General features: G+C 41.3%; 2 protein-coding genes across 10 annotated transcripts; both read right to left on the bottom strand.

Annotated features, from left to right (window-relative positions):
- Positions 1–274: 274 nt before the first annotated feature.
- LOC118310306 (epidermal growth factor receptor substrate 15-like 1) lies at positions 275–17246 on the bottom strand. 9 transcript variants are annotated; one of them, XM_035633111.2, is made up of 24 exons: positions 16958–17246; positions 16370–16407; positions 16116–16205; positions 15985–16032; positions 15790–15885; positions 15585–15650; positions 15356–15481; positions 15185–15244; positions 14799–15074; positions 13047–13204; positions 12001–12166; positions 11715–11777; positions 10493–10578; positions 9853–9925; positions 9451–9612; positions 8943–9140; positions 8064–8228; positions 7464–7572; positions 6708–6847; positions 6426–6486; positions 5036–5121; positions 4735–4798; positions 3339–3460; positions 275–2060 (listed from the first exon to the last, which is right to left on the bottom strand). In XM_035633111.2, exons 1-24 carry the CDS (start codon positions 17229–17231, stop codon positions 1914–1916), a joined length of 2874 nt encoding a protein of 957 aa, XP_035489004.1. In that variant the 5' UTR covers positions 17232–17246; the 3' UTR covers positions 275–1913. The 9 variants fall into 9 exon arrangements, 8 of the variants coding, with proteins under 8 accessions (XP_035489004.1, XP_035489006.1, XP_035489007.1 ...); XM_035633113.2 differs by lacking the exon at positions 3339–3460 and adding an exon at positions 2529–2545; XM_035633114.2 differs by having other exon boundaries at positions 16366–16407; positions 16958–17076.
- A 767-nt stretch (positions 17247–18013) lies between these two features.
- Positions 18014–21692, bottom strand: calr3b (calreticulin 3b). The gene is made up of 9 exons (XM_035633118.2): positions 21522–21692; positions 20911–21012; positions 20376–20579; positions 20194–20288; positions 19868–20077; positions 19589–19702; positions 19336–19479; positions 19153–19245; positions 18014–19052 (listed from the first exon to the last, which is right to left on the bottom strand). Exons 1-9 carry the CDS (start codon positions 21607–21609, stop codon positions 18840–18842), a joined length of 1263 nt encoding a protein of 420 aa, XP_035489011.1. The 5' UTR covers positions 21610–21692; the 3' UTR covers positions 18014–18839.
- Between the last annotated feature and the right edge of the window lie 271 nt (positions 21693–21963).

Here is a 21963-nt window from a genome sequence, read left to right as displayed (position 1 = left end):
TCAAAAGATATACATATTTAAAAATATATCCTTAATTACAAGAAATATATTTTAGAAAGTAGATTACCACCTGAAAAGAACGTTAACCTTTACACCATTATTCTGCTGCTCCTTGATGACACTTACTGTATCTTAAGTCTATTTACCAATGACATATTTACTTAGAAATCTAAACTAACCACGACCGTGTGTGACATATGACTGACATTTGACCTAATCAGTCTGCAATTGTTATTACAATTCTAATCTAAAATCAGGACTTGCCATATTCCAGGAACGTTAAAAATCACTTTTATTCCATTAAAAAGGTAGTACACTTCTGAGCAACTTAAACTATAAGGATTTTTTTTAATTAATCACATACATACTGTGCAATATTACGTTATAATGTTGATATGTTGATAAATAAGGCGTCGCCACTTTGTACATGTCCAGCAAGTTCTGGAGTGTACAGTGCCTATACGTTATGTGCCGAATAAACCTGATTAGTGTTTTGTAATTACAAGGAAGCAATTTCAGGGCATTTAAACAAAAATGTCCTCCGACTGGATCATAAGACACTGATGAACTAAAAGACATGATTCTTAAAGATAAAATAAAATGAAAAAAATCCAACGGCTGATTTGAGAAAGTTTGAAAATGTTTTGCAAATAAGCAGACGTCACTGTGCATCAGTGGTAATGTGAAGAATTAACCGAAGTGTACAAAAAAAGGACAGAGCTAAACGTAAAAGCACCAGTATAAACAATGTAGGTTTACACCTTTTCTTTTCTTTCATTTTAAAAGAGGCTTTTAGTTGTATGGGAGTGCAAGTCGTGTGGGCGTTACAACAAGGCAACCTTTGATAAACCATCTGACACGCACAAGCTTCTGACATCAGAGGGATGGTGCAACAGCGCTCCAGGTAGACTGAACTTTGATCACAAGAAAGGAAGACCTCAATGATTATAGACAGTATCTTAATTATTATAAATACAGAAGATATGGAGATTAACTGTACTCACTGATGCTTTGCGAGGACTAAAGCGCTTGTCAGGGAGACCCCCCCCAAAAAAATCACATTTTCTACATTGATAGGTGAAATCCTGCTGAGGGTTTGATTATATTCAAATGCTTCTTCAACCCATGTACTTTAAGGCCATAAATAGTAGATATACAAATAACATAATTCTCAGGAAACGCTTGTAACCTTTGAAATGAAAATTGAAAATCATGCCCATTTTCATGCCGATAACTAAAAAATCCAGTCCTTGGAGATGGACTCTGTTCTAAGGCTTGTACATAAAACCGTCAATATTTACAGTGCACGAACACAACTCTAATCCCGGCTAACAGCGTTGTTAGGTTGTCTCGTTTGACTTTCTAACCTTCAATATGAAATTTTAATTAAGTAATTAAAGTTATATAAAACTGTTCATACAGCGCATTATACACGTACTTCATACACAGCAGATTCATCACTTTTGTACACAAATAAAACAGTAAAATATTCTTAAGATTATCTTCTTTTTGCAACAAAAAGGCTTGTGGTTAAGGCAGGGTGATTAACCAGAACAAGATATGGAGCTAGATTTAGGTTGTAGTGGAGAACCCCCTTCTGGTTCGCGTTGCGCTAAATCGCTATGTTCTTGTAGGATGAACTCGGGCTTAAAATCAAGTGGCTCCGTATTGTCCCTGATTATAGTTGCCATGTAGTTTGGGAGCAATGAACCTGAGCCAGCTAAATGTGGAGTCATTTGACACGAGTCCAAGTCATGGCGGGAGAAACACTGGTGTCTTACACAAATTGGTAACAGGGAGCTGCTAGTCATGTCGGGGGCCAGTGTCGATGCTGTTGTCATGCGCCTTGAGGATGGAGAACTATAATGCAAAAGGAAGAGGACTGATAAAAGCTGTGGTGGGGTCATGCCTGGTCAGACGCCGGGCATGTCGGCCCTGCTGAGAGCGATGGCGAACTCCAGGTCCTGCTGCTCCTGGAGCCGCAGCCTCCGCAGCCTCTCCTGCTCCTCGCGCTCGCTCTCTTGCTTGGCCCACTCCAGCTGCTGACGCTCACTTCCAAACTAGAGAAGGGAAACAAACGTTAAGATGTGGAGGAAAAAACGCTGGAATGCGGGGCCGGAACGTCAACACACAAAAAGGACACAGATCACTTGACGGAAGCAGATTAAAAAGAAAACGGTGGATGCAAATTTTTAAAATCTAATTAGGCGAAAAAATTATGTCCACACAACACTAATATGATTTCATATACGACGATAAGCTGAGAAAAATGAAAGCATAAATATTGACATTTAGATTTCACTAGGACGTCACAAAAAAAAGCAAAGAAAGCAACACTTGAGCCGCACGGGTGCCATCAATTACTGCTCACATGTTCTTGTAAATGTTCAGCACCTGGATCAATATGACTGTGGATATATTGAAAAATAATCATGCTCATGAATGAATCACCCAGCTGAGATTATGCTGTGCGGACAGGTTTTTTCACATGCAAAGGATTTGACCACCACACCCTTACACAGTCTTACCTTGACATGTTCAGATCCTGGCAGAAAAACAAAGATTACAATACAGAGCTCCATATGAAAAAAAAACACACACACACACACACAAATCCCATCCAGAACTGTCATGCTGGTATTAGGGGAAAAAATAAATTCACGTTATGTCAAATGATACAATCCAGACACAAAAAAAACTGCCATGCATCATGTCTCCTCTCGAGATCCTGCTCAGCTGTTAGCCTGTACACGCTGGCAAAGCAGCGGAAGGTGGAGGACAAAGAAGCAGATTTAATCTGTTGTGCTCTGCTTCCAGGCATATCATGCTTTGACAGAAAAAATAAGCCTTCTAGCTTATACTTCCAACACTTGAAAAAATGCTCCTCGAGTGCTACCTGACCGGGCAAGTTCACCAACTGGATGACTAAAAAGTGTATAAATCCTGACATCCTGTCAGTGGCTGAAGCCAGAAGACGACGACGACGACAACGACGAACATGCAAGCCCCTTTAACAGGCGGTCGACTAGATAAGAAACAAATACTGGAACTGTCCAAGTCGGGCCATGCAAACGCGTATCTTTCTTACTTTCATTCAAGAAGCTCTCAGACGTTCGGTCAGTTGTTAGTCAACAGTCAGTAGGAAACAGCAGTGCTGTGATCGCTTTTCGAAAGTCACCAGGGAGAGGGAGAGTTAACAGAACGTGGCCCAGCGGCAGAGAGCCGACACCTGTGAGCCTGCAGCTCCGGAATCCGCAGAGCGAGAGCGAGAGGTCAGCGGCTCATGCAAGACGGAAGATACTCGATCCAGCAGAGAACTGTGAGCGGACTACACTTACAAAACCCACAGGACAGTCTTTGGACGCGTTACTCGAGTCTGTCGTGACAAAAGAGTCTCTACTGTCCGCGGTGGGGCGAACGCTCTGGAGCGGCTCTGGCGCAGCCAAACTGAGCAAACCTACTGGAGAAGGGAGACATTTGAATAAACACGTAATCCATGTCATAATAATTTAAAAGTCTTGGTGACCGGACTATTTAGGGGCTGACGACTGCGTTTCCCATGAGAAAGTAACCTCACACTTTTAGAGACGTGTGTAGTATTTGTGTTGATACCTTTGTTTTTACAGGAAGCCAAGAGCTTTGTGCTCCGTAGTTACCCAGGGGGTGATATCAGTTTAAAATAAGGTGTTAACCACATTTATTTTTTAGAAAAGATCACCGAAGTATCGAAGCCTAACAAGCACAGTGCTGCTCATTTGGAAAGCAGAATTGCAACAGGACTGACACACCCTCGTTTCCAGAGAGTTCGAAGACATTTAATTGACATATTATTAGTCTCAGAAGTTGCATCATCACCACAAACGGTTGCATCTGCAAACTTGAAAGGGCTCCATTATCTTATCAAGAACACAGGTAGCGATCTCGTTAAAATTAACTTTCAATCTCTCTAATAATTGCTCCATTCAAACGCAAATTGACTTGCTGTACTGCGACACCATCACAGTCCTGTGATGTGGATAGTCATAGAGTGGGGCTTCTCACTTCCCCATCGCGTACGAGGCACATCTCTGGAGCCAGCTTGCTATTTAACAGTCGATACTCATCGCTACCCCTCTCTGTGTGGTAAAAGCAAAGGGGAACACCAACTTTCTCACGCTGTGGCTTCTGCTTAAAGAATAAGTGCGAGGTAACAGCGGAAGGGCACGTGCTGGGCAGCGGTGTGAGACTTGGAACAAGATGAACATGAGGTTAAATGCATCCAAATGCCTGTAAAGACTTATCACAGTAACTTAACATAGCACTGGGCACAGAAATGAAGTCATGCCTTTGTAAAACACCGCTTTGAAAACCCAGCATACTATTATATCTCTGCCCTCAACTTTAGAGTTCCAACTTTAAAGGAGGAAATAACCTTTTCTGCACCCTCACAGCTCAACAGGGAAGTTGTTGTTTTTTTTCTGCATACCAAAAAGGGCCCAAAAATACCTGTTAAGTAGGACAAGTTAATTGTACCCAAACATGTTGTTGGCGCTATATTTTCGGGACAAGTTGCAACCATTACAAGTGGAAAAGGGGGCAACTAAAGATTGTGCCGACAACATTGGAAGGATAAATCATAAATGGTATTAATTTCAATTTCAACAATATATGCTGCACACAACTATTAATGTCAAGTTAAGCAGCAAGCACAGTCACGTTCGAGCACACAAACACATACATAAAATCAGCACTTACCATAGGGAGGTGCAGGCCGGTTAGGAACATTTTTCTTTGATGGGAGCACAGGGTTGTCTGATTTCTGTTCACACACCAGGGGAAAGACAAAAGAAACACGATGACTCCCAACTGAAGCGTCAGCCAAGACCTAAAGCCTCTGGCCTTGTACCAGAGAGGCTGTTCTCACAAATGTAATAAAAAAAATAAGAAATAAATCATGAGGGGACAATTAACAACACAGCTTTTTTACAGCATAAGTGGAAAATGATGCTTTTTATGGGGCAACTGGTTCGTAACTCCAGGAGTCCTAGGAGCTCACCTTTGACATCTGACTGAAGTCAGCAAATCCACCCCCCTTGCTTCCAATGGAGTGGCTTCGAAAGGGGTCCGCTGTCCTAAACAGATCTGTGACAACAATACATTGAAAAGCATTCGGAACATTTGAATACGTTTATGGAAAAGAGCCAGATACTATAATGATGTTCAGCCTCCCCCCCAAAAACTACACATTCAAAAACATCTCTACATCTTGCTTATTCTAAAAAAGGCCTGCGTGTCGTTTCCAGAAGAGGGAATGTGGCGTGACCGTTTAATTTTCCATGACATTTTTGCAAAAACCTGGAAAGCGGAGGTTTTGTTCAATCTGACGTATGTATCTGATCAACTAATTAAAGGCGTCAGTCGGCGTACTGTTAACCAGAACTGTGCCGGGGTTGTTTTGAAGCCCAGTGGTATGCCGCCGCTTAATGAAAAAAACGGCAAACTGCAGATCGTTACAGTGCAAAAACAAAACATTGTAATAGAATATGTTTGTTGTGAATGTGCAACCACAAGAGACCCCATTCATGTGAGGCGCGCTGTGTTTTCTTTTACACACAGTTACTCAGCTCAGGTCCACAGTTGCCCCTGTGTTCTTCTGGAAGGTGTGTAGCACAGCAGAGCACTGGCCAGGACCGGGCCACTAACTTAAAACAACTTCTGTGCTGAATGAGGCAGAGCAGTTCAATAGCAGCAGATATAAAGACGGGACAGAGGCAGGAATGAACTGGTTAAAGGAGTGGCACTGTATTCTAGTAGAGCAGGACCAGCAGTCACAGAGTTTCTGTTATGCTTGGATCCTGCAAGCCTCCTGTTTTTCCAGGGTGGGGGGGGGGGGTATTTTTAGTTGGCGAGTAGTTAAATGCGTAGGTACTCAACTAAAAATAGCCCAAAACCACAGGAAAAAGTGAAGCCACTATGAGTAAAAATTGTTTGCCCCTCATGCCCCCAAAAACATCATCTAAATCTAAAACGTCACCCAGAGTGGCAAAAAGGGACTCTTTGAGATGAGTTTCACAATGAGGACATTCTCTCACGTTCAGATCTCTGTTAATAGAGTCACATTCTGGGAAAACCTGCTTGGAAAATCTGCCATAGCAGGAAGTCGACGTACAGTGCCATCATGAAGTAATAACATAGAGGAAAGGATACAACCTACAGAAAAATGAATCTTTGACAACCTGTTTTGGTTTTGTGTAAAAAACAAAAAACAGACAGACTAAGGTTAAACAGAAACATTAGGCAGTTTTGACTTTTCCAGCAACAGCAACAATTCCAGAAACATTAACCTCAGATCAATCTTTACAACAAAAGAATACGATAAGAATAACAGAATAAAAACTGTCGGCCTGTACTGACAACCAATGTTGTTGGAGAGCAACAAGAAGTACCTGAATCATTTGGTTTTGGGCTGTTTGATGTGAAGCGATCACCACTGCTGAAAGTACTTGGCTGGGAAAAACAAGCAAAGCACGAGTTTGGTGAGTGAGCTATTCAATGGATCTTTTGTAGAATACATACGCAATCACCACATGTGCATAACCGTGTCTCTACAATGGTGAAGACACGTCAGAGCTTGTTTCTACAGTATCAGCACTAACGACTACAGCATGTCGTTAAACGCAGGAAAAAAAGAAAAATAGCATTTCAAACGTAGGAGAGGTGTTTGATACCTTGGTTGGTAGTGAGGGTTTTCTACCAAAGGGTTCTGAGGATCCAAACAGGTCAGACTTGTCTGTCCTCTTGAAAAAATCATCAGCCGAGGTGCCTTTGAAGGGATCGCTTTCTTTGAAAGGATCTCCTCCAAATGGATCTAGAAAAAGGACAAAGATGACAAAGTCATCTTCAGGAACTCACAAGAAATGAGTTTCTTTCATTTTTTTCACAGCATAAATTACAAAAAAGACTGGAACATACAACAAACATTTCAATTTCATTTCAAGCTCCACAATTTGGCCCGTACAGTAGTAAGTGAAAAATGTTTATTCATGCGGGCACGACATTAGCGCAGGTGATTACCAGATAGCATCAGCCGGCTGACTAGGAATAATCTTGATCCTTGCAAAAATATGGGAGCAAACAAGAGCACTCAGAGCGCAGACCTCCGCCGACGCTGAGCAACCTCCCACCTTTATGCCGTTTCATCCAAAACTTGCCTTCCATCTCTGTCCGGCCTTCATATTTTTTTATGGATTGGGGAAGATATGACTCAAAATGTCAAGTTTTGCCTCATCATCTTGCAATGGTGAAGAATCCTTCAAAAATAAATCCTGAATCCAGAACCGGATCTGGAGGTCTTGAAATTGAATCACCGGTTACCATGGTTACCAACCCTAACCCTAACCCTAACCCTATCTTTGATAACAAACGGACAAACTGAAACCAATCACGGTGGAGGTAAAAATATAGATATAAGAATGTGTTGGTACCTTGGAAGGGGTCGGACTTGAAGGGGTCTTCTGTCTGGAAGGGGTCGGCTGAGGCCTCCTTGGCACTGCTGTTGTTGAACATGGCGATCTTTGACTTGAAAGAACCGTCCTAGTGATTGAATACATAGGGAATAAAAAATGAAGACATGGAAGATTAGTGATGTAGACAATGAAAGAAAAGATTGTTTTGACATTTAGGGAATATAATAAGTGACCATGTTACAGCCAAACACATTAAGACAATGATAAAATAGAGCTTGCACACTCAAAACAAGGAGAACAAACACCGGTAATTGTAAGGTACGACTTAAAGACCCTTTCCACAAAAATAACTAACTAAATGTTGGGTGGCGGGTTCATTAGAGGTTTTTAACTCTATTGCGACTTTTTGGAAATGAGCATGTTAAAGTAGGAGGTGGTGACATATGTAAGAAAGGGATATTTAAGAATAAAAATGAAAAAAGGAAGATTGAAATGCTAGGGTTAGGAACCAAAACCCAGAAGCGTGTTTTTCAGGAGGAAAAGACCAGGCAAAGATTCTGCATTAGAAAAGAAGATACGCAGCGCTCATTGTCTACGCAGGGATCATCGTGTCCTCACCGCGCCCCTGAAACCTCCATTCTCCTTCTCAGCAAACCCTTCGCTTAAATCCGGCAGGTTGCTGAAGTTTCCTCCGTTGATGTCGCCCAAAGCGCCGTTGTACTGCTCAATGGTCTTGGTCATCTCCTTTTGGTTATCCTGGATCAGTGACAACTTACTGCGAGCCTAAGCACACACAACAGACCTTTTTTCAAATCTGATTCCATTAAGTACAGTGTATGCATATGATTTCCTACACCGCATTTTTTTAATTGGGTACAGAGCTGTTCAACACTGGAGAATTTCCTACCTGGCAGAAATTGGTAAGCTGCTTTGATTTAATGCCACGTTATCCGATTGAAAAAGTATTTTCAAAGCAAAAGTATAATTCTACCACTTTTACCTGAATTATGATTTATTTTGGGGGATTTTTATGTCTGCAAACAGTAGAAAACAGGCTCTTAAAAAATTTCCACAGACAGGAATGTACCTGATTTCACACCTTATGTCAGTGCTGGCAAGGAGTTGAGTTGATTTAAAAAAAATAACCATAGCAATTACGATAGAACTGTTTCATTTTTACGTGCTACAAAGATATGCGTGCTTTCAAAGCAAACAAATACTTCTACTCCATTCCTCAGGACAATGATCGCAGAAGTGAAAGCAAAACGTGACATTGCTGTGTTATAAAAACTATAACCATCAAACATAATTGAGAACCTGTCTTCCTGTACCTCCAGTCATGTATTATGATTGGGTATCCAGAGCTTAATTTGTACAAACTACTAAATCTTTCTAACTTTACAACCTTATTCTTTACGCTACACGACACTGGGTTAATCGGCTAACGGCCAAACGTGGCAGAACATCCTCATGTGACCTCTTGTTGTCTCCACTGACCTGGTTGATCTCTTCCTGGGTGGTTTTGAGCGACTTGATGATGCTGTCCAGCTGGACGCGACCGGAGAGCAGGCTCTGCTCCAGCTGGGCCTCCTCGTCCTGCAACCGGCTCAGGTCTGCCTTGGTGCGGCTCAGTTCGTCCTCCTGGCTCTGGAGGTCGGTCTCCTGAGAGCGGATCTGGCTCTGCAGGGACGAAATCTGACGGATCCGAGCAGAACGAAGGAGATTAGTTTTATATTCGCAGAGTCGTCAACTGTGTACCGGTTAAACTGCATCACGTTTAGAAATTGCAAGTTTAACTCAGATTTGGTTTTGTTTGTTAGGGCAGATCAAAGCAGCAGTATTGAAGTTGAAGCTTGTTCTGAGAATAATGGAAGGAGATAAAGTCCAGTAAGATGATCATTATACCTAGTTGTACATTAAAAAAATACTTTTTACCTAACTGGCTACAAATGAATTAGCTGTACAATGCTTCACATCCTAATATGTTTGTCATGCGGTCTCTAACCATTTGGGATTCTCCTTGACACTTTGTCTTAACGTCGCTGAGCATTCCGTCCAGCTTGGAGCGCTGCTGGTCCATCTCCTCCAGACGCTCCTGGGCATCCTGCTTTTGGGACTCCAGGTCCTGCAGGCCGCTGCTCTCCCTGTCCAAGCTGGTCTGCATGTCCTGAGGGTCCGCAAAACAAACACATGAGCACAGGTGCACAGCTACAGAGTCACATCTTCATTCGGCTATCGACTCTTCCAGTTCACCTCAAGAATTGTTCATTTGGCGAGAGAATCAGTATTTGTTTGTAATCCAAGTACTGAGATGGACTGCTACTCAAGAGTCACTCATGAAAATACAAATTCCCTAATATTTTATTATCATAAATGGATGACGTAAATTACTTCTGCTTAGCTTTACCTGAACTTCACTGTTTTGCTGCTTGATGGCATCCTCCTTTTCCCTGACCTCTTGCTCAAGAATGAATTTCTCTCTGTAGATGAAGCACATGGTAGAAAAGCAAGGGAAATAAAAAAAACATGTCACATTTTTAACACCCTAAAAAAGTCAATGCAGGCAGTATGTGGGTATTAAAAAGACTAAACTGTGAAATGGCATCTGGAAATCACAAAAGATGCGCTATCTGTTGCAACCATCTGATCAGCATTCTTTGCATGACCTTTGTGACCCTTGTGAAGCACTAACATTAGTATAAGTATTTAATATATGAAAGTAAATAAACCAAAATGATTTCAAATATTGTCAAAAACTCCAGGTCTGGAACTTGTGTTGTTTAGTGCAACTGAATTTCCAGCTGATGTAAACGAGCCATATAAAGTTTTTAAACTAGGATTCATGGTGAAATTGTTTTGTTCGCTGAGTCTCTCTTGGAATTAGAAAAGAATAGGAGCACTAGGTTAAATAAACTATAACTAATGGTTTAAAAGAGCTTTGATCCTGAGCCTTAAAATCATCTCCCTGCAACCTCTCCCTCTTTTTTCTCAGCGGAAACGAAACAAAGCTATCCCATCCTCCTGTTACTCAGAGTGCAGGGGCTCACCTCTGCAGCTGAGCTATTTCCTGGCTGAGGTCATCTAGCTCTTTGAATCCTGTCAGCTCTGCCGACCCTGTGGAGCTGGTGCTGTCCTGAGGCGAGAGACATTGAGACAGATGAGTGAGAGAGCAAAAGCAAAGCTAGGTAAGGGTAAGAGAGTGCGATGGAGGACGGTGAGGGTGACAGAGGGTGAGAGCAGAGACATCAAGAGCGTCAACGGAAGGTGGGACGGGGAAAAAGGATGAAATGGATGCAAATAAGACATTAGGGGTAAAGTTCTAATATGAAATGGGGGGGAAAGGAGGGAGGCAGAAAGCAGAAGGGACAGGAGAGGTTCACAGGGGGAGAGAGGAGCTCCCCACTGATAAGTCTAACAAAACAAAAGGCAAAGGAAGGAAACACAAACACCTCGCACAGCTAGGGAGGGAGCCAGACATCCAGACAATACATGAAGAGAAGTGCAGACAGGACAATACAAAAGAATGTAACCCTACAGTGAAATTCGTCTTGTCCATCTGTGTTCAACATCCGTGTTTGAATACTTTTGCTTAACTGATTTTTACTCTATCATAACATCAGTTTATCTACAACTGTTTGCATGTCCATTATCCATAACAGTGTAAAAAAAAAAGCAAGAAACAATTGGCACAATTTGTCTTTAAGCAATGAAGCTTGAAACCTGTTTTTATAGTCTAGGTTTTTTAATCTAAAAATAACATTTCTCCATTGTAATAACTGAAACAAACCTTTACAAACACATTTTGGCTTAAAATTAAAATATTTTGTAATTCTTATTTAAACATAAGCCAATCATTGGCTAGCCAAAGGATTTTATCTTTGCCTCTTGATACTCTATATTTATAAAAAAAATTATAAAAGTTTACTTTATTAGCAAGCATGTAGACAGATGGACATAAGTTCACACTTGGTTGCTGTGATGGAGCACTGCTGATGAAACTACAGCAGGGGGCAGTGTGAGCACTAAACACAGTGAAGGTTCAAAGAGTACAAATGTGTTGAAACAAGAAATATGCTTGAAAATACACACAAAAAAAATCTAAGAAATTAATCTAAAAATAGATTAATTTCTTAGAAGGCAAAATAATAATTATTAATAACTAAAACAAAATAAAACGGAACATGGTATTCACACCCAGTGCTTCAGACGGAGACGGAGAATATGATGGAACAAAAGCGCCACCTGGTGAAACAAAGCTCAACTACTCACTCTGCGCATAATAGCTAGTGCAGCAGGTTCAGGTCTCAGGGAAGACAAAAGCCCCACGTAGCTCTGGAAAAATAAATAGGATAGAATAGAGCGCAACAAAGAAAAGGCATAAAAAATAAGGTTTTGCAGTGCAAAGCTGAAAAGCCAGACACCAGAAGCCCCCATTTACAATGCATAGAGTAGCAGAGAAACATTTGGCTTTGTGAAATAGAAAGAATTTCAGTAAAACAGGGATACTGAAACATGAAGTGTTAGCTGTAGTGAGCTAAAGTAAGTAAGCACTCACAGGGCCCATGGCTGCTGTCGCAGTCCTTTCTGAGGGGGGAATCATGTCGGGGGTGAGACCTGAGGGAGGGTCTACACCTTTATTGACCTTCTGCTGAATCAGATACATGGCCAGAGAGAACTGCTCTAGGTTCAGCTTCCCCGTCTGTTTAGTGTCAGCCAATCCCCTGTGGACAGAAAAGGTAGAACTTCACTCACAAAATGTATGCACTGGGTAATTTGTGAGAAAATTATATCCAACATTTACAGATTAAAAAAAAAAGTGCTCTGATCATTTGTTCACCAATTAAATCTGTTTCCACTGCATTCATATAGCACAATTACATTTTGTATCTTATGTTGCACACGTCTGCTGGAGAAATTGTAGTGATTTAAACTGTTCAAAAGATGGTGCTATGGCTTTAAGCCTTGTCTGACTTTTTAAACATGAGTATTCATAATTCAGGCCTGTTCAAACACCCAGATATGGAAGCACTGGAGAGATTAAATCTTTATCTTGAAAAGGAAGAAGATATCCAAACAATACATTTTTTTTCTAGGTTTCAGGCATGAAAAAAATTGTAGTTGAATGCACTTTTTAATTAAAGATAAAAAAATAACTTTTTCCTCCTTTTTTACTGTCAAACTTGGCTGTGAACGCTCTGCACTTAAATGCTCTGCAACTTGAGAGAACACATGCAAACAAATAAAACCAATTAAATTCAGATGGCATCAAATAAGTAACACAACAATTTCACCACACCTGTAACCAGGAGCGTGCGACAAATAAAGAAAACGAAACCTAAATACAGATACGCTGTAAATCCTTCAAAAGAATAAATGAATTACTGGTAGACACTAAAAACTAAGACAAAATATATCTACCCCATTTCAAAGGTGAAAATTTGTTTATTTGGGTTTTATTTTAGTCTGATTGTCTCCGTAATCAGATGTAGCCTTGTTCGAATTGCTTTCTTGTTTTTTTTGTGGAACCAGAAATATCTACTGTGTAAAACTTTGGTTTGGTTTTTATGTTGGACATGCACTGCGTTTTTGCTGTGGTCTCACCATATCTGTGCCAGCATTGTCTGCGAGAGACTGGACTGCATGAAGATCTCTATCACCTCAGTGCCTGTGACCAGTCCGTCATTGTCGGAGTCCATTTGCTTGAAAATGTCATTATATCTCTCCCGGTCAGCCACAGGTACAACCCAGTTTACCGCTGGCTGGAATGAACAATGGACAACATTTATGTGCTTTCAGATGAAGGCGAAAAACGTCTTCTACTTCTTCTTATGTACTGTTTTTTTTTTTTTTTTTAATAACAGGTACTTTAGTACTATACTTAAGTACTATACTTTTTAAAGGTAGGAAATAAAAAAATAAAAATGAGCTAAATATTTTCTATAAATACCAACATGTCTTGCAAAACATTTCACAAGAATCCTCCCCTATATGAAAATGCACCTTTCAGCTGTTCAGCTGTTTACCTCAAACAGCATGATGACTTGTCACTGACAAACACTCACACACACACCCTGGAAATGGTAGTATGTAAAATCTAAAAATTAAAATTGTTGAGTGTAACTTAATAAGCTAATCAGAGTGACTTTATGCAACCAAAATATTTACAGTGTATAATATCGCAAATCATTTCTGTCAGAAACAATGTACAAGGGTCCCTTCAACATGGACTGTATAGCTTTAAAAGAAGAGGGAAAAGGACATTCATTCACACAAGGTGTCATGATGAGTAAGCATGTCAGGTCATGGTGGTACAAGAGTGAGCAGAGAACCTTGCTTCCCTTCCCTTTCAGGGAAACCTGTTTCTCAAAGAGTCACGGGTGAAAGATCACGCTTAGAGCAATGTGGCAAAACAAGTCCACCCATTAGCATTAGAAAAGCAATAATAAAAGAAATGTTGGTTGCTTTGAAACAGCGGGCTCTGCCACTGCGACACCTATATTGTTAACAAATTCCAATCAGTAAGGCAGCTGTAGTGTGAAAATACCCAAAAAGGCAGGCATAATAACTGCTAGTAAAATAAGTATATAATATAAAATAATAATAATTTTATTTTTTACTAGATTAAAGAAAAACGTTTAAGCGAGAGAAACCCTGGGAAATAACTCAATATTTACATTTATGAACTTTTAGTGGAATAACATCTAACATTCTGAGCAAAGTGCAATTCGACCACTCAAACTCCCTTGTTTTACATGCATGAAGAGTTGAGTAGAAGAGTAGTATCATTGCACTGAACATTAGTTTGTTAATTTTATGCGATATTGACCCTGTGTGGGAGCAGTGTGTGTGTGTGTTTGTGTGCGTGTGTGAGTGGACAGAGCTGAGCAGAAGTCAAGTCGAGGTGTGCCTGTTTCCAAGAAGTGTACATTTGTCGTATGCACATCGAGAAGCGGTATCTCTGGAGTTTAAGCTGAATCCTGCCTGCCGAGGACGGTAAAAACTTAATTGACTGACTGTGAATGCTTTTGTGAGAGAGAGAGTAAGAGGAAGGGAGAGAGGGAGAGAGGGAGAGAGGGGGGAAGAGAGTGAGCGACAGTACAGCGCTGCACACAGCTCTACAATGAAGCAATGACGCAAAACACATATTTATATATATCGTCCATGTTGTGTAAAAACGTTGGATCATTATCAAAATGTGGTGGGGCAACTTTAGTACATATAGAACATGTGCGCCGGGTATGCATTGCCCCTCTGATGCTTTTCAGTCACACTTTTTTCTATATTTGGATGCATAGTATTTCATACTTAATAACAACTCAAGAGAAACACAAGTGAGGAGGTGAGGTGACACACCTGCGAGCTGGATTTGAAGGAGTGTTTTGGAGAGAGGCTGACAGAACTGATGCCGAGGGGAGCAGCGATGCTCAGAGGAGGAGTGTTTCGCAGGTTCTCTTTGAGAGGAGCTGGGCCGGCTGTAAACCCGGACAGAGCAGGCATCGCAGGCAGCACAGCCACAGCACCTGGCAGTGCACCCGCAGACTTCTTCCTTTTAGAAGGGGGGATGAGGGAAGCTGGTAGGCTGGTTGGGATAGGCTCGTTCTCCATGGCTCGATACACAAGATGCATGGCCTAGACAACAGATTAACAGGGGAAAAAATAATATTTAAAAAAATCTTTAGAATTTTTTCATGACATAATTCCCTTCCCACTATTTTTGTATTATTCAAAAGCCTTCTTACCACACTGAATTCATCTTTGTCCAAATGCCCATCTTTGCCCACATCACTTAGGTCCCAAATCTACAGAAACAGTAATTAAATGCCACACTGAAAAATATTCAGCTGCTTTTAAATTGTTAACATTGTGTTATGTGTGTGGGTATGTCACTGACAAATGCCAGGTTACTGTACCTTTCCCAACAAATCCAGAGGTAGCTTGGAGTTTATCAAAACTGGCCTGACTTTGTCCCCAGAGAGGAGGCCCTTTACTGGGGACAGACTCTCAAAAATGCCCTCAAACTTCCCTTTTTCATCATGCTGGGAAAGGGAGAAAAAAACAACAATGACGCAGGTTTAGATGACAAGCTTGATTTTCTTATATTTTTTTTGTATTTTCAAGAAGTTTTGTGAACCAACTCACCCTTATTGCCCACTGTGAGTCAGGCGCTGTCGTGGAAGCACTTAATAATGGGCTGTTAGTGTCTTTCTGTAAAAAAAATTATAAAGTGAGGATAAGATCGAGCAGGACAGACAGACACAGTAACAAATACAAATTGAGGAAAAGACAGCTAGGGATGAAATTATACCTTGCAGTATCACTCTCTGAAATCTTCGCAAACACTTACAAATTTGGGTGCAGCCAAGATCTGGTTGAGGTTGTTCAGGCTGATGTCATTGCCGCCCTGTGCTGAGGCCACCAGTCTCAGAGCTATGAAGAAACCCTGCAGAAGAGGAAGAAAGTCGGACACGTGACGGTGATTAATGCACACATCAGCATCACCATTCGCAGCAAATTTCAAGCAGAGAAGTGTTAGTGTTACCCGCTTATCCAGATATCCTCTTCTTTCTGAATCGGACAAATCCCAAATCTAAGAAGAGTAAAAATAATAAAACAATAAATATATGAATGTGGGGTTTATTTCATGTATACGTACGTGCGTCCGAGACCCACCTTGCCCAACGTACTGTCCGACAGCCCGGACTTCTTGAGAAACTGAGCCGCATCTCCAGCCGATATCTTGCCCGTGTTTCCTGGATCCAGCTGCAGAGAATCAATAGCACAACATTAAGTGGAGACATCCCAGGCCCAATTGACTTTTATATGACAGGTTCATATTCAGTTGACTTGACCACCAGAAGAGCTGCAGCAGTGCAAATCACAGCAGCAGCAGCAGCAGCAGCAGCAGTGTGCACGACCGTACCTGCCTGAAATGAGCTTCGTAGGCTGGGTTTCCACTTGATAACTGGAGAAGCAGACGGGAGAGAAACACAAAAAATGTGTGCGCGCGCACACACACACATACACACACACACATACACACACACACACACACACACACACACACACATTGGAGCCATTAGAAAGCTAGAAGTGGCTGTAACGTTAGCACACTGTACGACATGGGAGTAGATAAACAAAGCGTCGCTGGCTAACGTTAGCTAAGAAGAAGATGTGCTTACGTTAAGTTTAAACGTCTAAGCGCGTGTTGTACGCAGTACCATCCTCGCCACTAACGTCACCACTGTGCCCGCAACAGAGCATCGTCCTCCTCCCATTAAAACAACGAGCAGTAACGTAACAGTCCCCCTCGGTGAACCTAGCCAACCATGTTGACGCTTTTTTTTTTGACAGCGAAGCGTTACCGAGGCGCCTCCACGGGTCGACGTTCACCACAGCTTGTGCAGCAGCGGTGCGGTGAGAGCACCGAGGCACGGCCGCTGCCGCTGTCACTCGACAATGGGCAGTTTAAAAGGATTAAGAGGTTTTTCTTGACATTTTTCCGGCGCTCTTACCTGACCGAGCGTCATGAGCGCCGCCATATTTCCTGGTGTCTCGGGAGCGCGCACACGCCCCTTCAACCCGAGCGCGGCCGAGCGGGGCCGAGCGGGCCCGAGCGCGGCCGAGCGGGGCCGAGCGGGGACTGCTCAGCTCGGAGAGAGAGAGAGAGAGAGGGAGGAGAGGGAGGGGCGTCGTTCCGGGAAACCGTCTGATGAGGTCACAACACCGGGGGGCGGGGGCACGAGCCGGCCCGGGACACCCGCTTCTGATAATGAAGAGGTGGATCATATACTGCTGTATTCAACATTGAATTTGAATTGTTGAAATGTAATGTTCATTTCGAATATGTAAATGAAATGACATTCATTTATTCAATTTACATATTCGAAAAGGAGTGGGATGAAGTATAATTGATATAATCCCACCCCTTCTTCATAATCACTTCACCACTCATCTTTATTTTTATAACAATATATAAATTACTTTCAGCATATTAATCCTAAATCTTATTTTCTCTTATATCAACCACAACTCAATATTATTTTATATTATAATGTAGCTATAAAATGTAATGCAATATAAATTACATGTAATGTACAATATCTGTCAATCAATACAATATAACAAATGATGCATTTGTAATATGGATATAGTTGCATCCTTTAAGGATACATTTAACCAGGTTTGTGGGATTTAGGCTTAGTATAACCGGGATTGTTCTTTTGATTTACATTATTTAGACACGTTTAAACTAAATAATAACACTTTTTTTCGTTTGTTTTCTTCTCAGTGTACACTTAAATTCTTTAAAAAAAGAATATGATTTAAATATGAAGTTTTATCATTAGGAAATTAAACTAGTGTGTAGACCGATGTGTTAGCTGTGATGTACCTTGTTTAATAGGATGGAAGTGAATTATTTTGGTGGTGGTCATTCTTGGTGAATGTCACATCCACATATTTGAAATGGACTGACTCAACACATGGCTTTTGTTGTGTAATTAATTTAAACTACATACTTACCAGAATTGTAAGTGCAGTCAAAATAAATAAATAAAAAATACAAGTAATTAAGGTTATAATCTTTTAATAAAAACTTTGGTATCAATAACATTCTGTCCAATAAAAATAAGTGTGACCCTTAGTATTGTCATGAGTCATACCAGGGGCACGCTCACCATCTTGTTTCTCCAGATTTTTTCAGGATATAATGCAGGTTCCATCACATTATCATGAAGACATTTTGAATAACTATCATTTCAATGTAGAAAAACACTTTGATTTCATTCAATTGCGCAGAATGTGGAAAAGAAAATGAAAACTCAGTGCCAAAGACATCACCCAAAATAAGTTTTCAGTCTTTATTTCTGTCAGTATTTAGTGATTTAATGTTATTTATTTTGCTGAAAGTCTAAAGGTTTTTGCACTTTTATCTTCAGTTATGTGCATTTTGGCTGAAAGATATCTTTTTATATTAACATTTGGATGTTTCCATATCTGTACATCCCCAATTGCCATATTTACCACTTTTTTTCACAGACAACTGTCAGATGAGCAAGGTGTGCAAGGGAATCTGCAAATAACATGGATGTGTAAATCAAGAAAAATCAAGAAAATAGTGGAGTTCAGTGCCTCCTTATTCTCCGTTATTACAAAATGAGGAATGGCTTTCTGTAGGTGGAAAGACCTTACAATCAACAGGGCAACATCAAGACCAAAATGAAAGAGAAACTAAGTCCATTAAAACACCCACCTGCCCCACTTCACTACATTTGCCCCCCAAGTTGAGTCGTGTCCAGATCTCAGGGAAAGGATGCACAGCAGCCACAATACCCCCCGGGAAATACAGGACAGAGTTTCTAATGGAGGGACAGAACAATATCTGCCCAAACCTCCTTAAAGCTCATCTTTAATTTTTGCTTCCTCCTCCTCCATTTCTGAAAGTGCCTCCTCTAATTCATCTTTTGTTTCTTCCTCCTCCTCTTCTTCCTCCTCGTCTACGTCTTCATCTTCTTCCTCCTCGGCCTCAGTATCTTGTTCTTTGGTCTTCTCCTCCTCTTCTTTTCGTTTCAGGTCGTCTTGCTCCTGCTTCATTTTCCTCTCTGGTTCCTGTGAGGAACAATAACATAATGACATACCATGACAATGTTCTTCATGTGTTGTACACATAACAAAATATGGTTTCAAGAGAATATCAGCACCAGCGTACCTTTGTCACACCCCATGTCTCATTTGCAATGTCTTCTGCTTCCTTCACATCGTCTGTGATGAGGAAGTTGTCGAAGATGGTGCCAGATTTCACCTGAGATGAAAAGGAAAAAATGTTACATTGGAGTTTAATATCACTAGAACAATAACACTACTGTTCAAAGATTATGTCTTTCTCTCTCACCTGCCAAAGATCAAGACCTAAAACACCAAAGTTGTCAAACTTGTAGATGTTTGAATCGGCACTGTATTCAGGGTTGTCAATCTCAGGATGCACCCATGCTCCTTTGTAGTCGGGGTTGTCGATCTGTTTGGGTTTCCATTCTCCCTGTAACAGAGAAACCAATTATCAGGCACACTGAATTTGAGTAATTTTTCAGACAGAAGAGATCACACAAATCATAAACTCTAGCCATTACTAGTGTTTTTTAACGTACCTTGTACTCTGGGTTGGGGATCATGGGTGGCTCCCACTCTCCGTCCATATCCTCGTCCCAGTCTTCAGGCTTTTTAGCATCAGGGTCTGGAATGTTCTCAGCTTTGTCCCACTCCTAAAAAGGAACAAGTAATCCCAAGATGGAGGGTGAAGCGACATTATTGTAAATTAAATCATTAAGCCCACAACTGCAGAGGAAAACAAATGAAAAACACTCAACACAGCAAAAATTATGGATGTGTTAAATTCATGACTTAATGATATCCGTCATTTCATCTACCTCAGGCTTAGTGTCATCAGAATCGTCGATCTTGGCACGATCATCCCAGTCCTCTGGCTTCTTGGCTTCAGGGTCCTTAATTTTCTTGGGAGGCAGGAAGTCCCAGTCTTCCTCCAGACTGCCAGATTCTACCTTCTCGTTGTCAATTTTCACTTCATAGGTCTGATCGGGATTCAGGATCAGTGTGTACATGTGGGTCAGCTCATCGTCCTAGAGAGGGGATAATTCAAGTTAACCACTGGTGCAGAGTTGGTGCATGTTTGTATTTTATAATACTAATAAAAAAAAAAACATATATATATATATATTCAAAAAGCCAGAATTACCTTGCACTTGATCTCTTTCTTGATGAGGTGATTCTTGCCCTTGTAATTGAAGATCACGTGGACTTTCTTGGTGCTATAGCCACAGATATCAGGACCTGGTTGAAATACAAATAAGTACAACGTTTACCGAATCCATGTCATTGTTCAGTATTGTCCATCACCGTGACACTTTCACCACTTACCAAACATGACGTAGTACGAGGATTCTCCGTGCATGTTGGCCTGATCCAGATCTGCGGGGAAGACCTTCACGTAGCCCCCACCACAGTCAATCTTCTGCTCGTGCTTGACTGAAAACTGAATGACCACAGACTTGCCCTCGTTGCTGAAAGGCTCAAAACGGGCCGAGGTAGCGTAGAAACGAGCATCCTGACTCGTCTGAAGACCTGAAACAGAAAGTAAAAGGAAAAGAAAAGAAAGAAAAACTTTAGCAAGACGTATGCAAAATAAGTCATCTTTCGCTGACTGTACTACAAAGGAGAGACAAAAAGGCATTATTTAACTGTTTAAAACGATTCAACATATAAGATAGATCAAATTGAGGTGACACTGAAGACAGTAAAGCATCTTGAGCGAGTCCTCACGTATTCTATTCCACCAATAAAGTATGAATTCATAATTTTTTTAATGACCTAATTATCTTTTTGGACCTAGTGAATATGGATGATCAACAATGTAATTTGTATTATTGATAAGTGACAATAATATTTTGCTTACCTTTGTCTTTCTCAGCATCTCCGTAGAAGTTACCAGCCGTCAGTTTCCACTCTCCATAGTCAGACTTGTGTTTGGAGGTGACCCAGCGACTTGTCCACTCGTCTGGACAGAAAACGACCACAACAGTTTGCAGAGGATTAACATCAAGCAGAGGAGCTTCTTCTTTGAGAATGAATCGAGCTACTTCCCGAAAAAAAACCCCCAAAAAAAGCCCAACTGACCAATAATTTGGTGTTACTCTTTGGAGTGTAACTGTCCTCAGACAGTTTAAATCCGTTTGATGAATTAAGATTACCAAACGGACAAGGTTTGAATTAGTAACTTTAGCGGTGTGGACAGTCCGTTTGCTAGCTCCAGGGCCTTGCTAAAGTTAGCAAGCTAACAACCCAGTTTAAGTTAGGAGAGAAGATGGCTCGGTAAATATATATATTTATTTATTTTTTTTCTTTGAAAACATTGTTTTCGTGAACAGAAGAAGCTTTCAAGTAAAAGAAAAAACTCACACGACAGTGGTTCTGACAAACTGATATCGAAAGCTCGAGTGTAACGTGCAACGGATTCGATTTCTCAACAACTCGATCGCGTTGTACAAATGTCCACGACAAACTCACCACCGTCCAGGAACTCCTCCCGAAAGAGAACCGTTGCATGTGCGCAGTAAACTGCCAGGATCACCGCAAATACACCGAAGACTTTCATTTTGACCCCCGCTTATCAGTGCGACTCTCCGCCGGTGACAGTGTCCTCGCTGACTGGTGGTGAATACCGAGGGGAGCAGGAAGAGAAGGGAATGTTTTAGAGTCGCTCCAGCGAACAGATGTCTGCCTGCCATTGGCCGGCAAGATGGTGTTGGCTGGACCAATCACAGTAGACCACGAAACACACGTCTCGCCCCGCTTGCTGATCCACGGTCGGTTGTTAAGTGCAACCGTTTCGACCGCGGCGATGCGTCAACCGGCCGCTAGATGGCAGCAAATATCAAATATGGAAAATAACATGGCCAAAAATAAAAAGAGAAGAAGTCGACCATCACGAGTGTCACGTTTTATCTGA

The sequence above is a fragment of the Scophthalmus maximus genome, chromosome 5 (assembly GCF_022379125.1).
Source record: "Scophthalmus maximus strain ysfricsl-2021 chromosome 5, ASM2237912v1, whole genome shotgun sequence".
In the NCBI taxonomy this organism is placed as follows: domain Eukaryota; kingdom Metazoa; phylum Chordata; class Actinopteri; order Pleuronectiformes; family Scophthalmidae; genus Scophthalmus; species Scophthalmus maximus.
This window is presented reverse-complemented; position numbering and strand designations above follow the sequence as displayed.

Bases quoted from the DNA above. Each gene is read 5' to 3' on its own strand.
- LOC118310306 (XM_035633111.2), bottom strand. From the start codon at position 17,231: ATGATCCACCTCTTCATTATCAGAAGCGGGTGTCCCGGGCCGGCTCGT. The intron at 16,206-16,369 runs GCAGGTACGGTC...GATTCTCTGCAG, and splicing joins GCCTACGAAGCTCATTTCAG to CTGGATCCAGGAAACACGGG. The intron at 6,848-7,463 runs GTACCAACACAT...TCCTTTTTCTAG, and splicing joins CAAGTCCGACCCCTTCCAAG to ATCCATTTGGAGGAGATCCT.
- calr3b (XM_035633118.2), bottom strand. From the start codon at position 21,609: ATGAAAGTCTTCGGTGTATTTGCGGTGATCCTGGCAGTTTACTGCGCA. The intron at 20,580-20,910 runs GTAAGCAAAATA...TTTCTGTTTCAG, and splicing joins AGATGCTGAGAAAGACAAAG to GTCTTCAGACGAGTCAGGAT. The intron at 19,053-19,152 runs GTACGCTGGTGC...TGTTCCTCACAG, and splicing joins AGACATGGGGTGTGACAAAG to GAACCAGAGAGGAAAATGAA.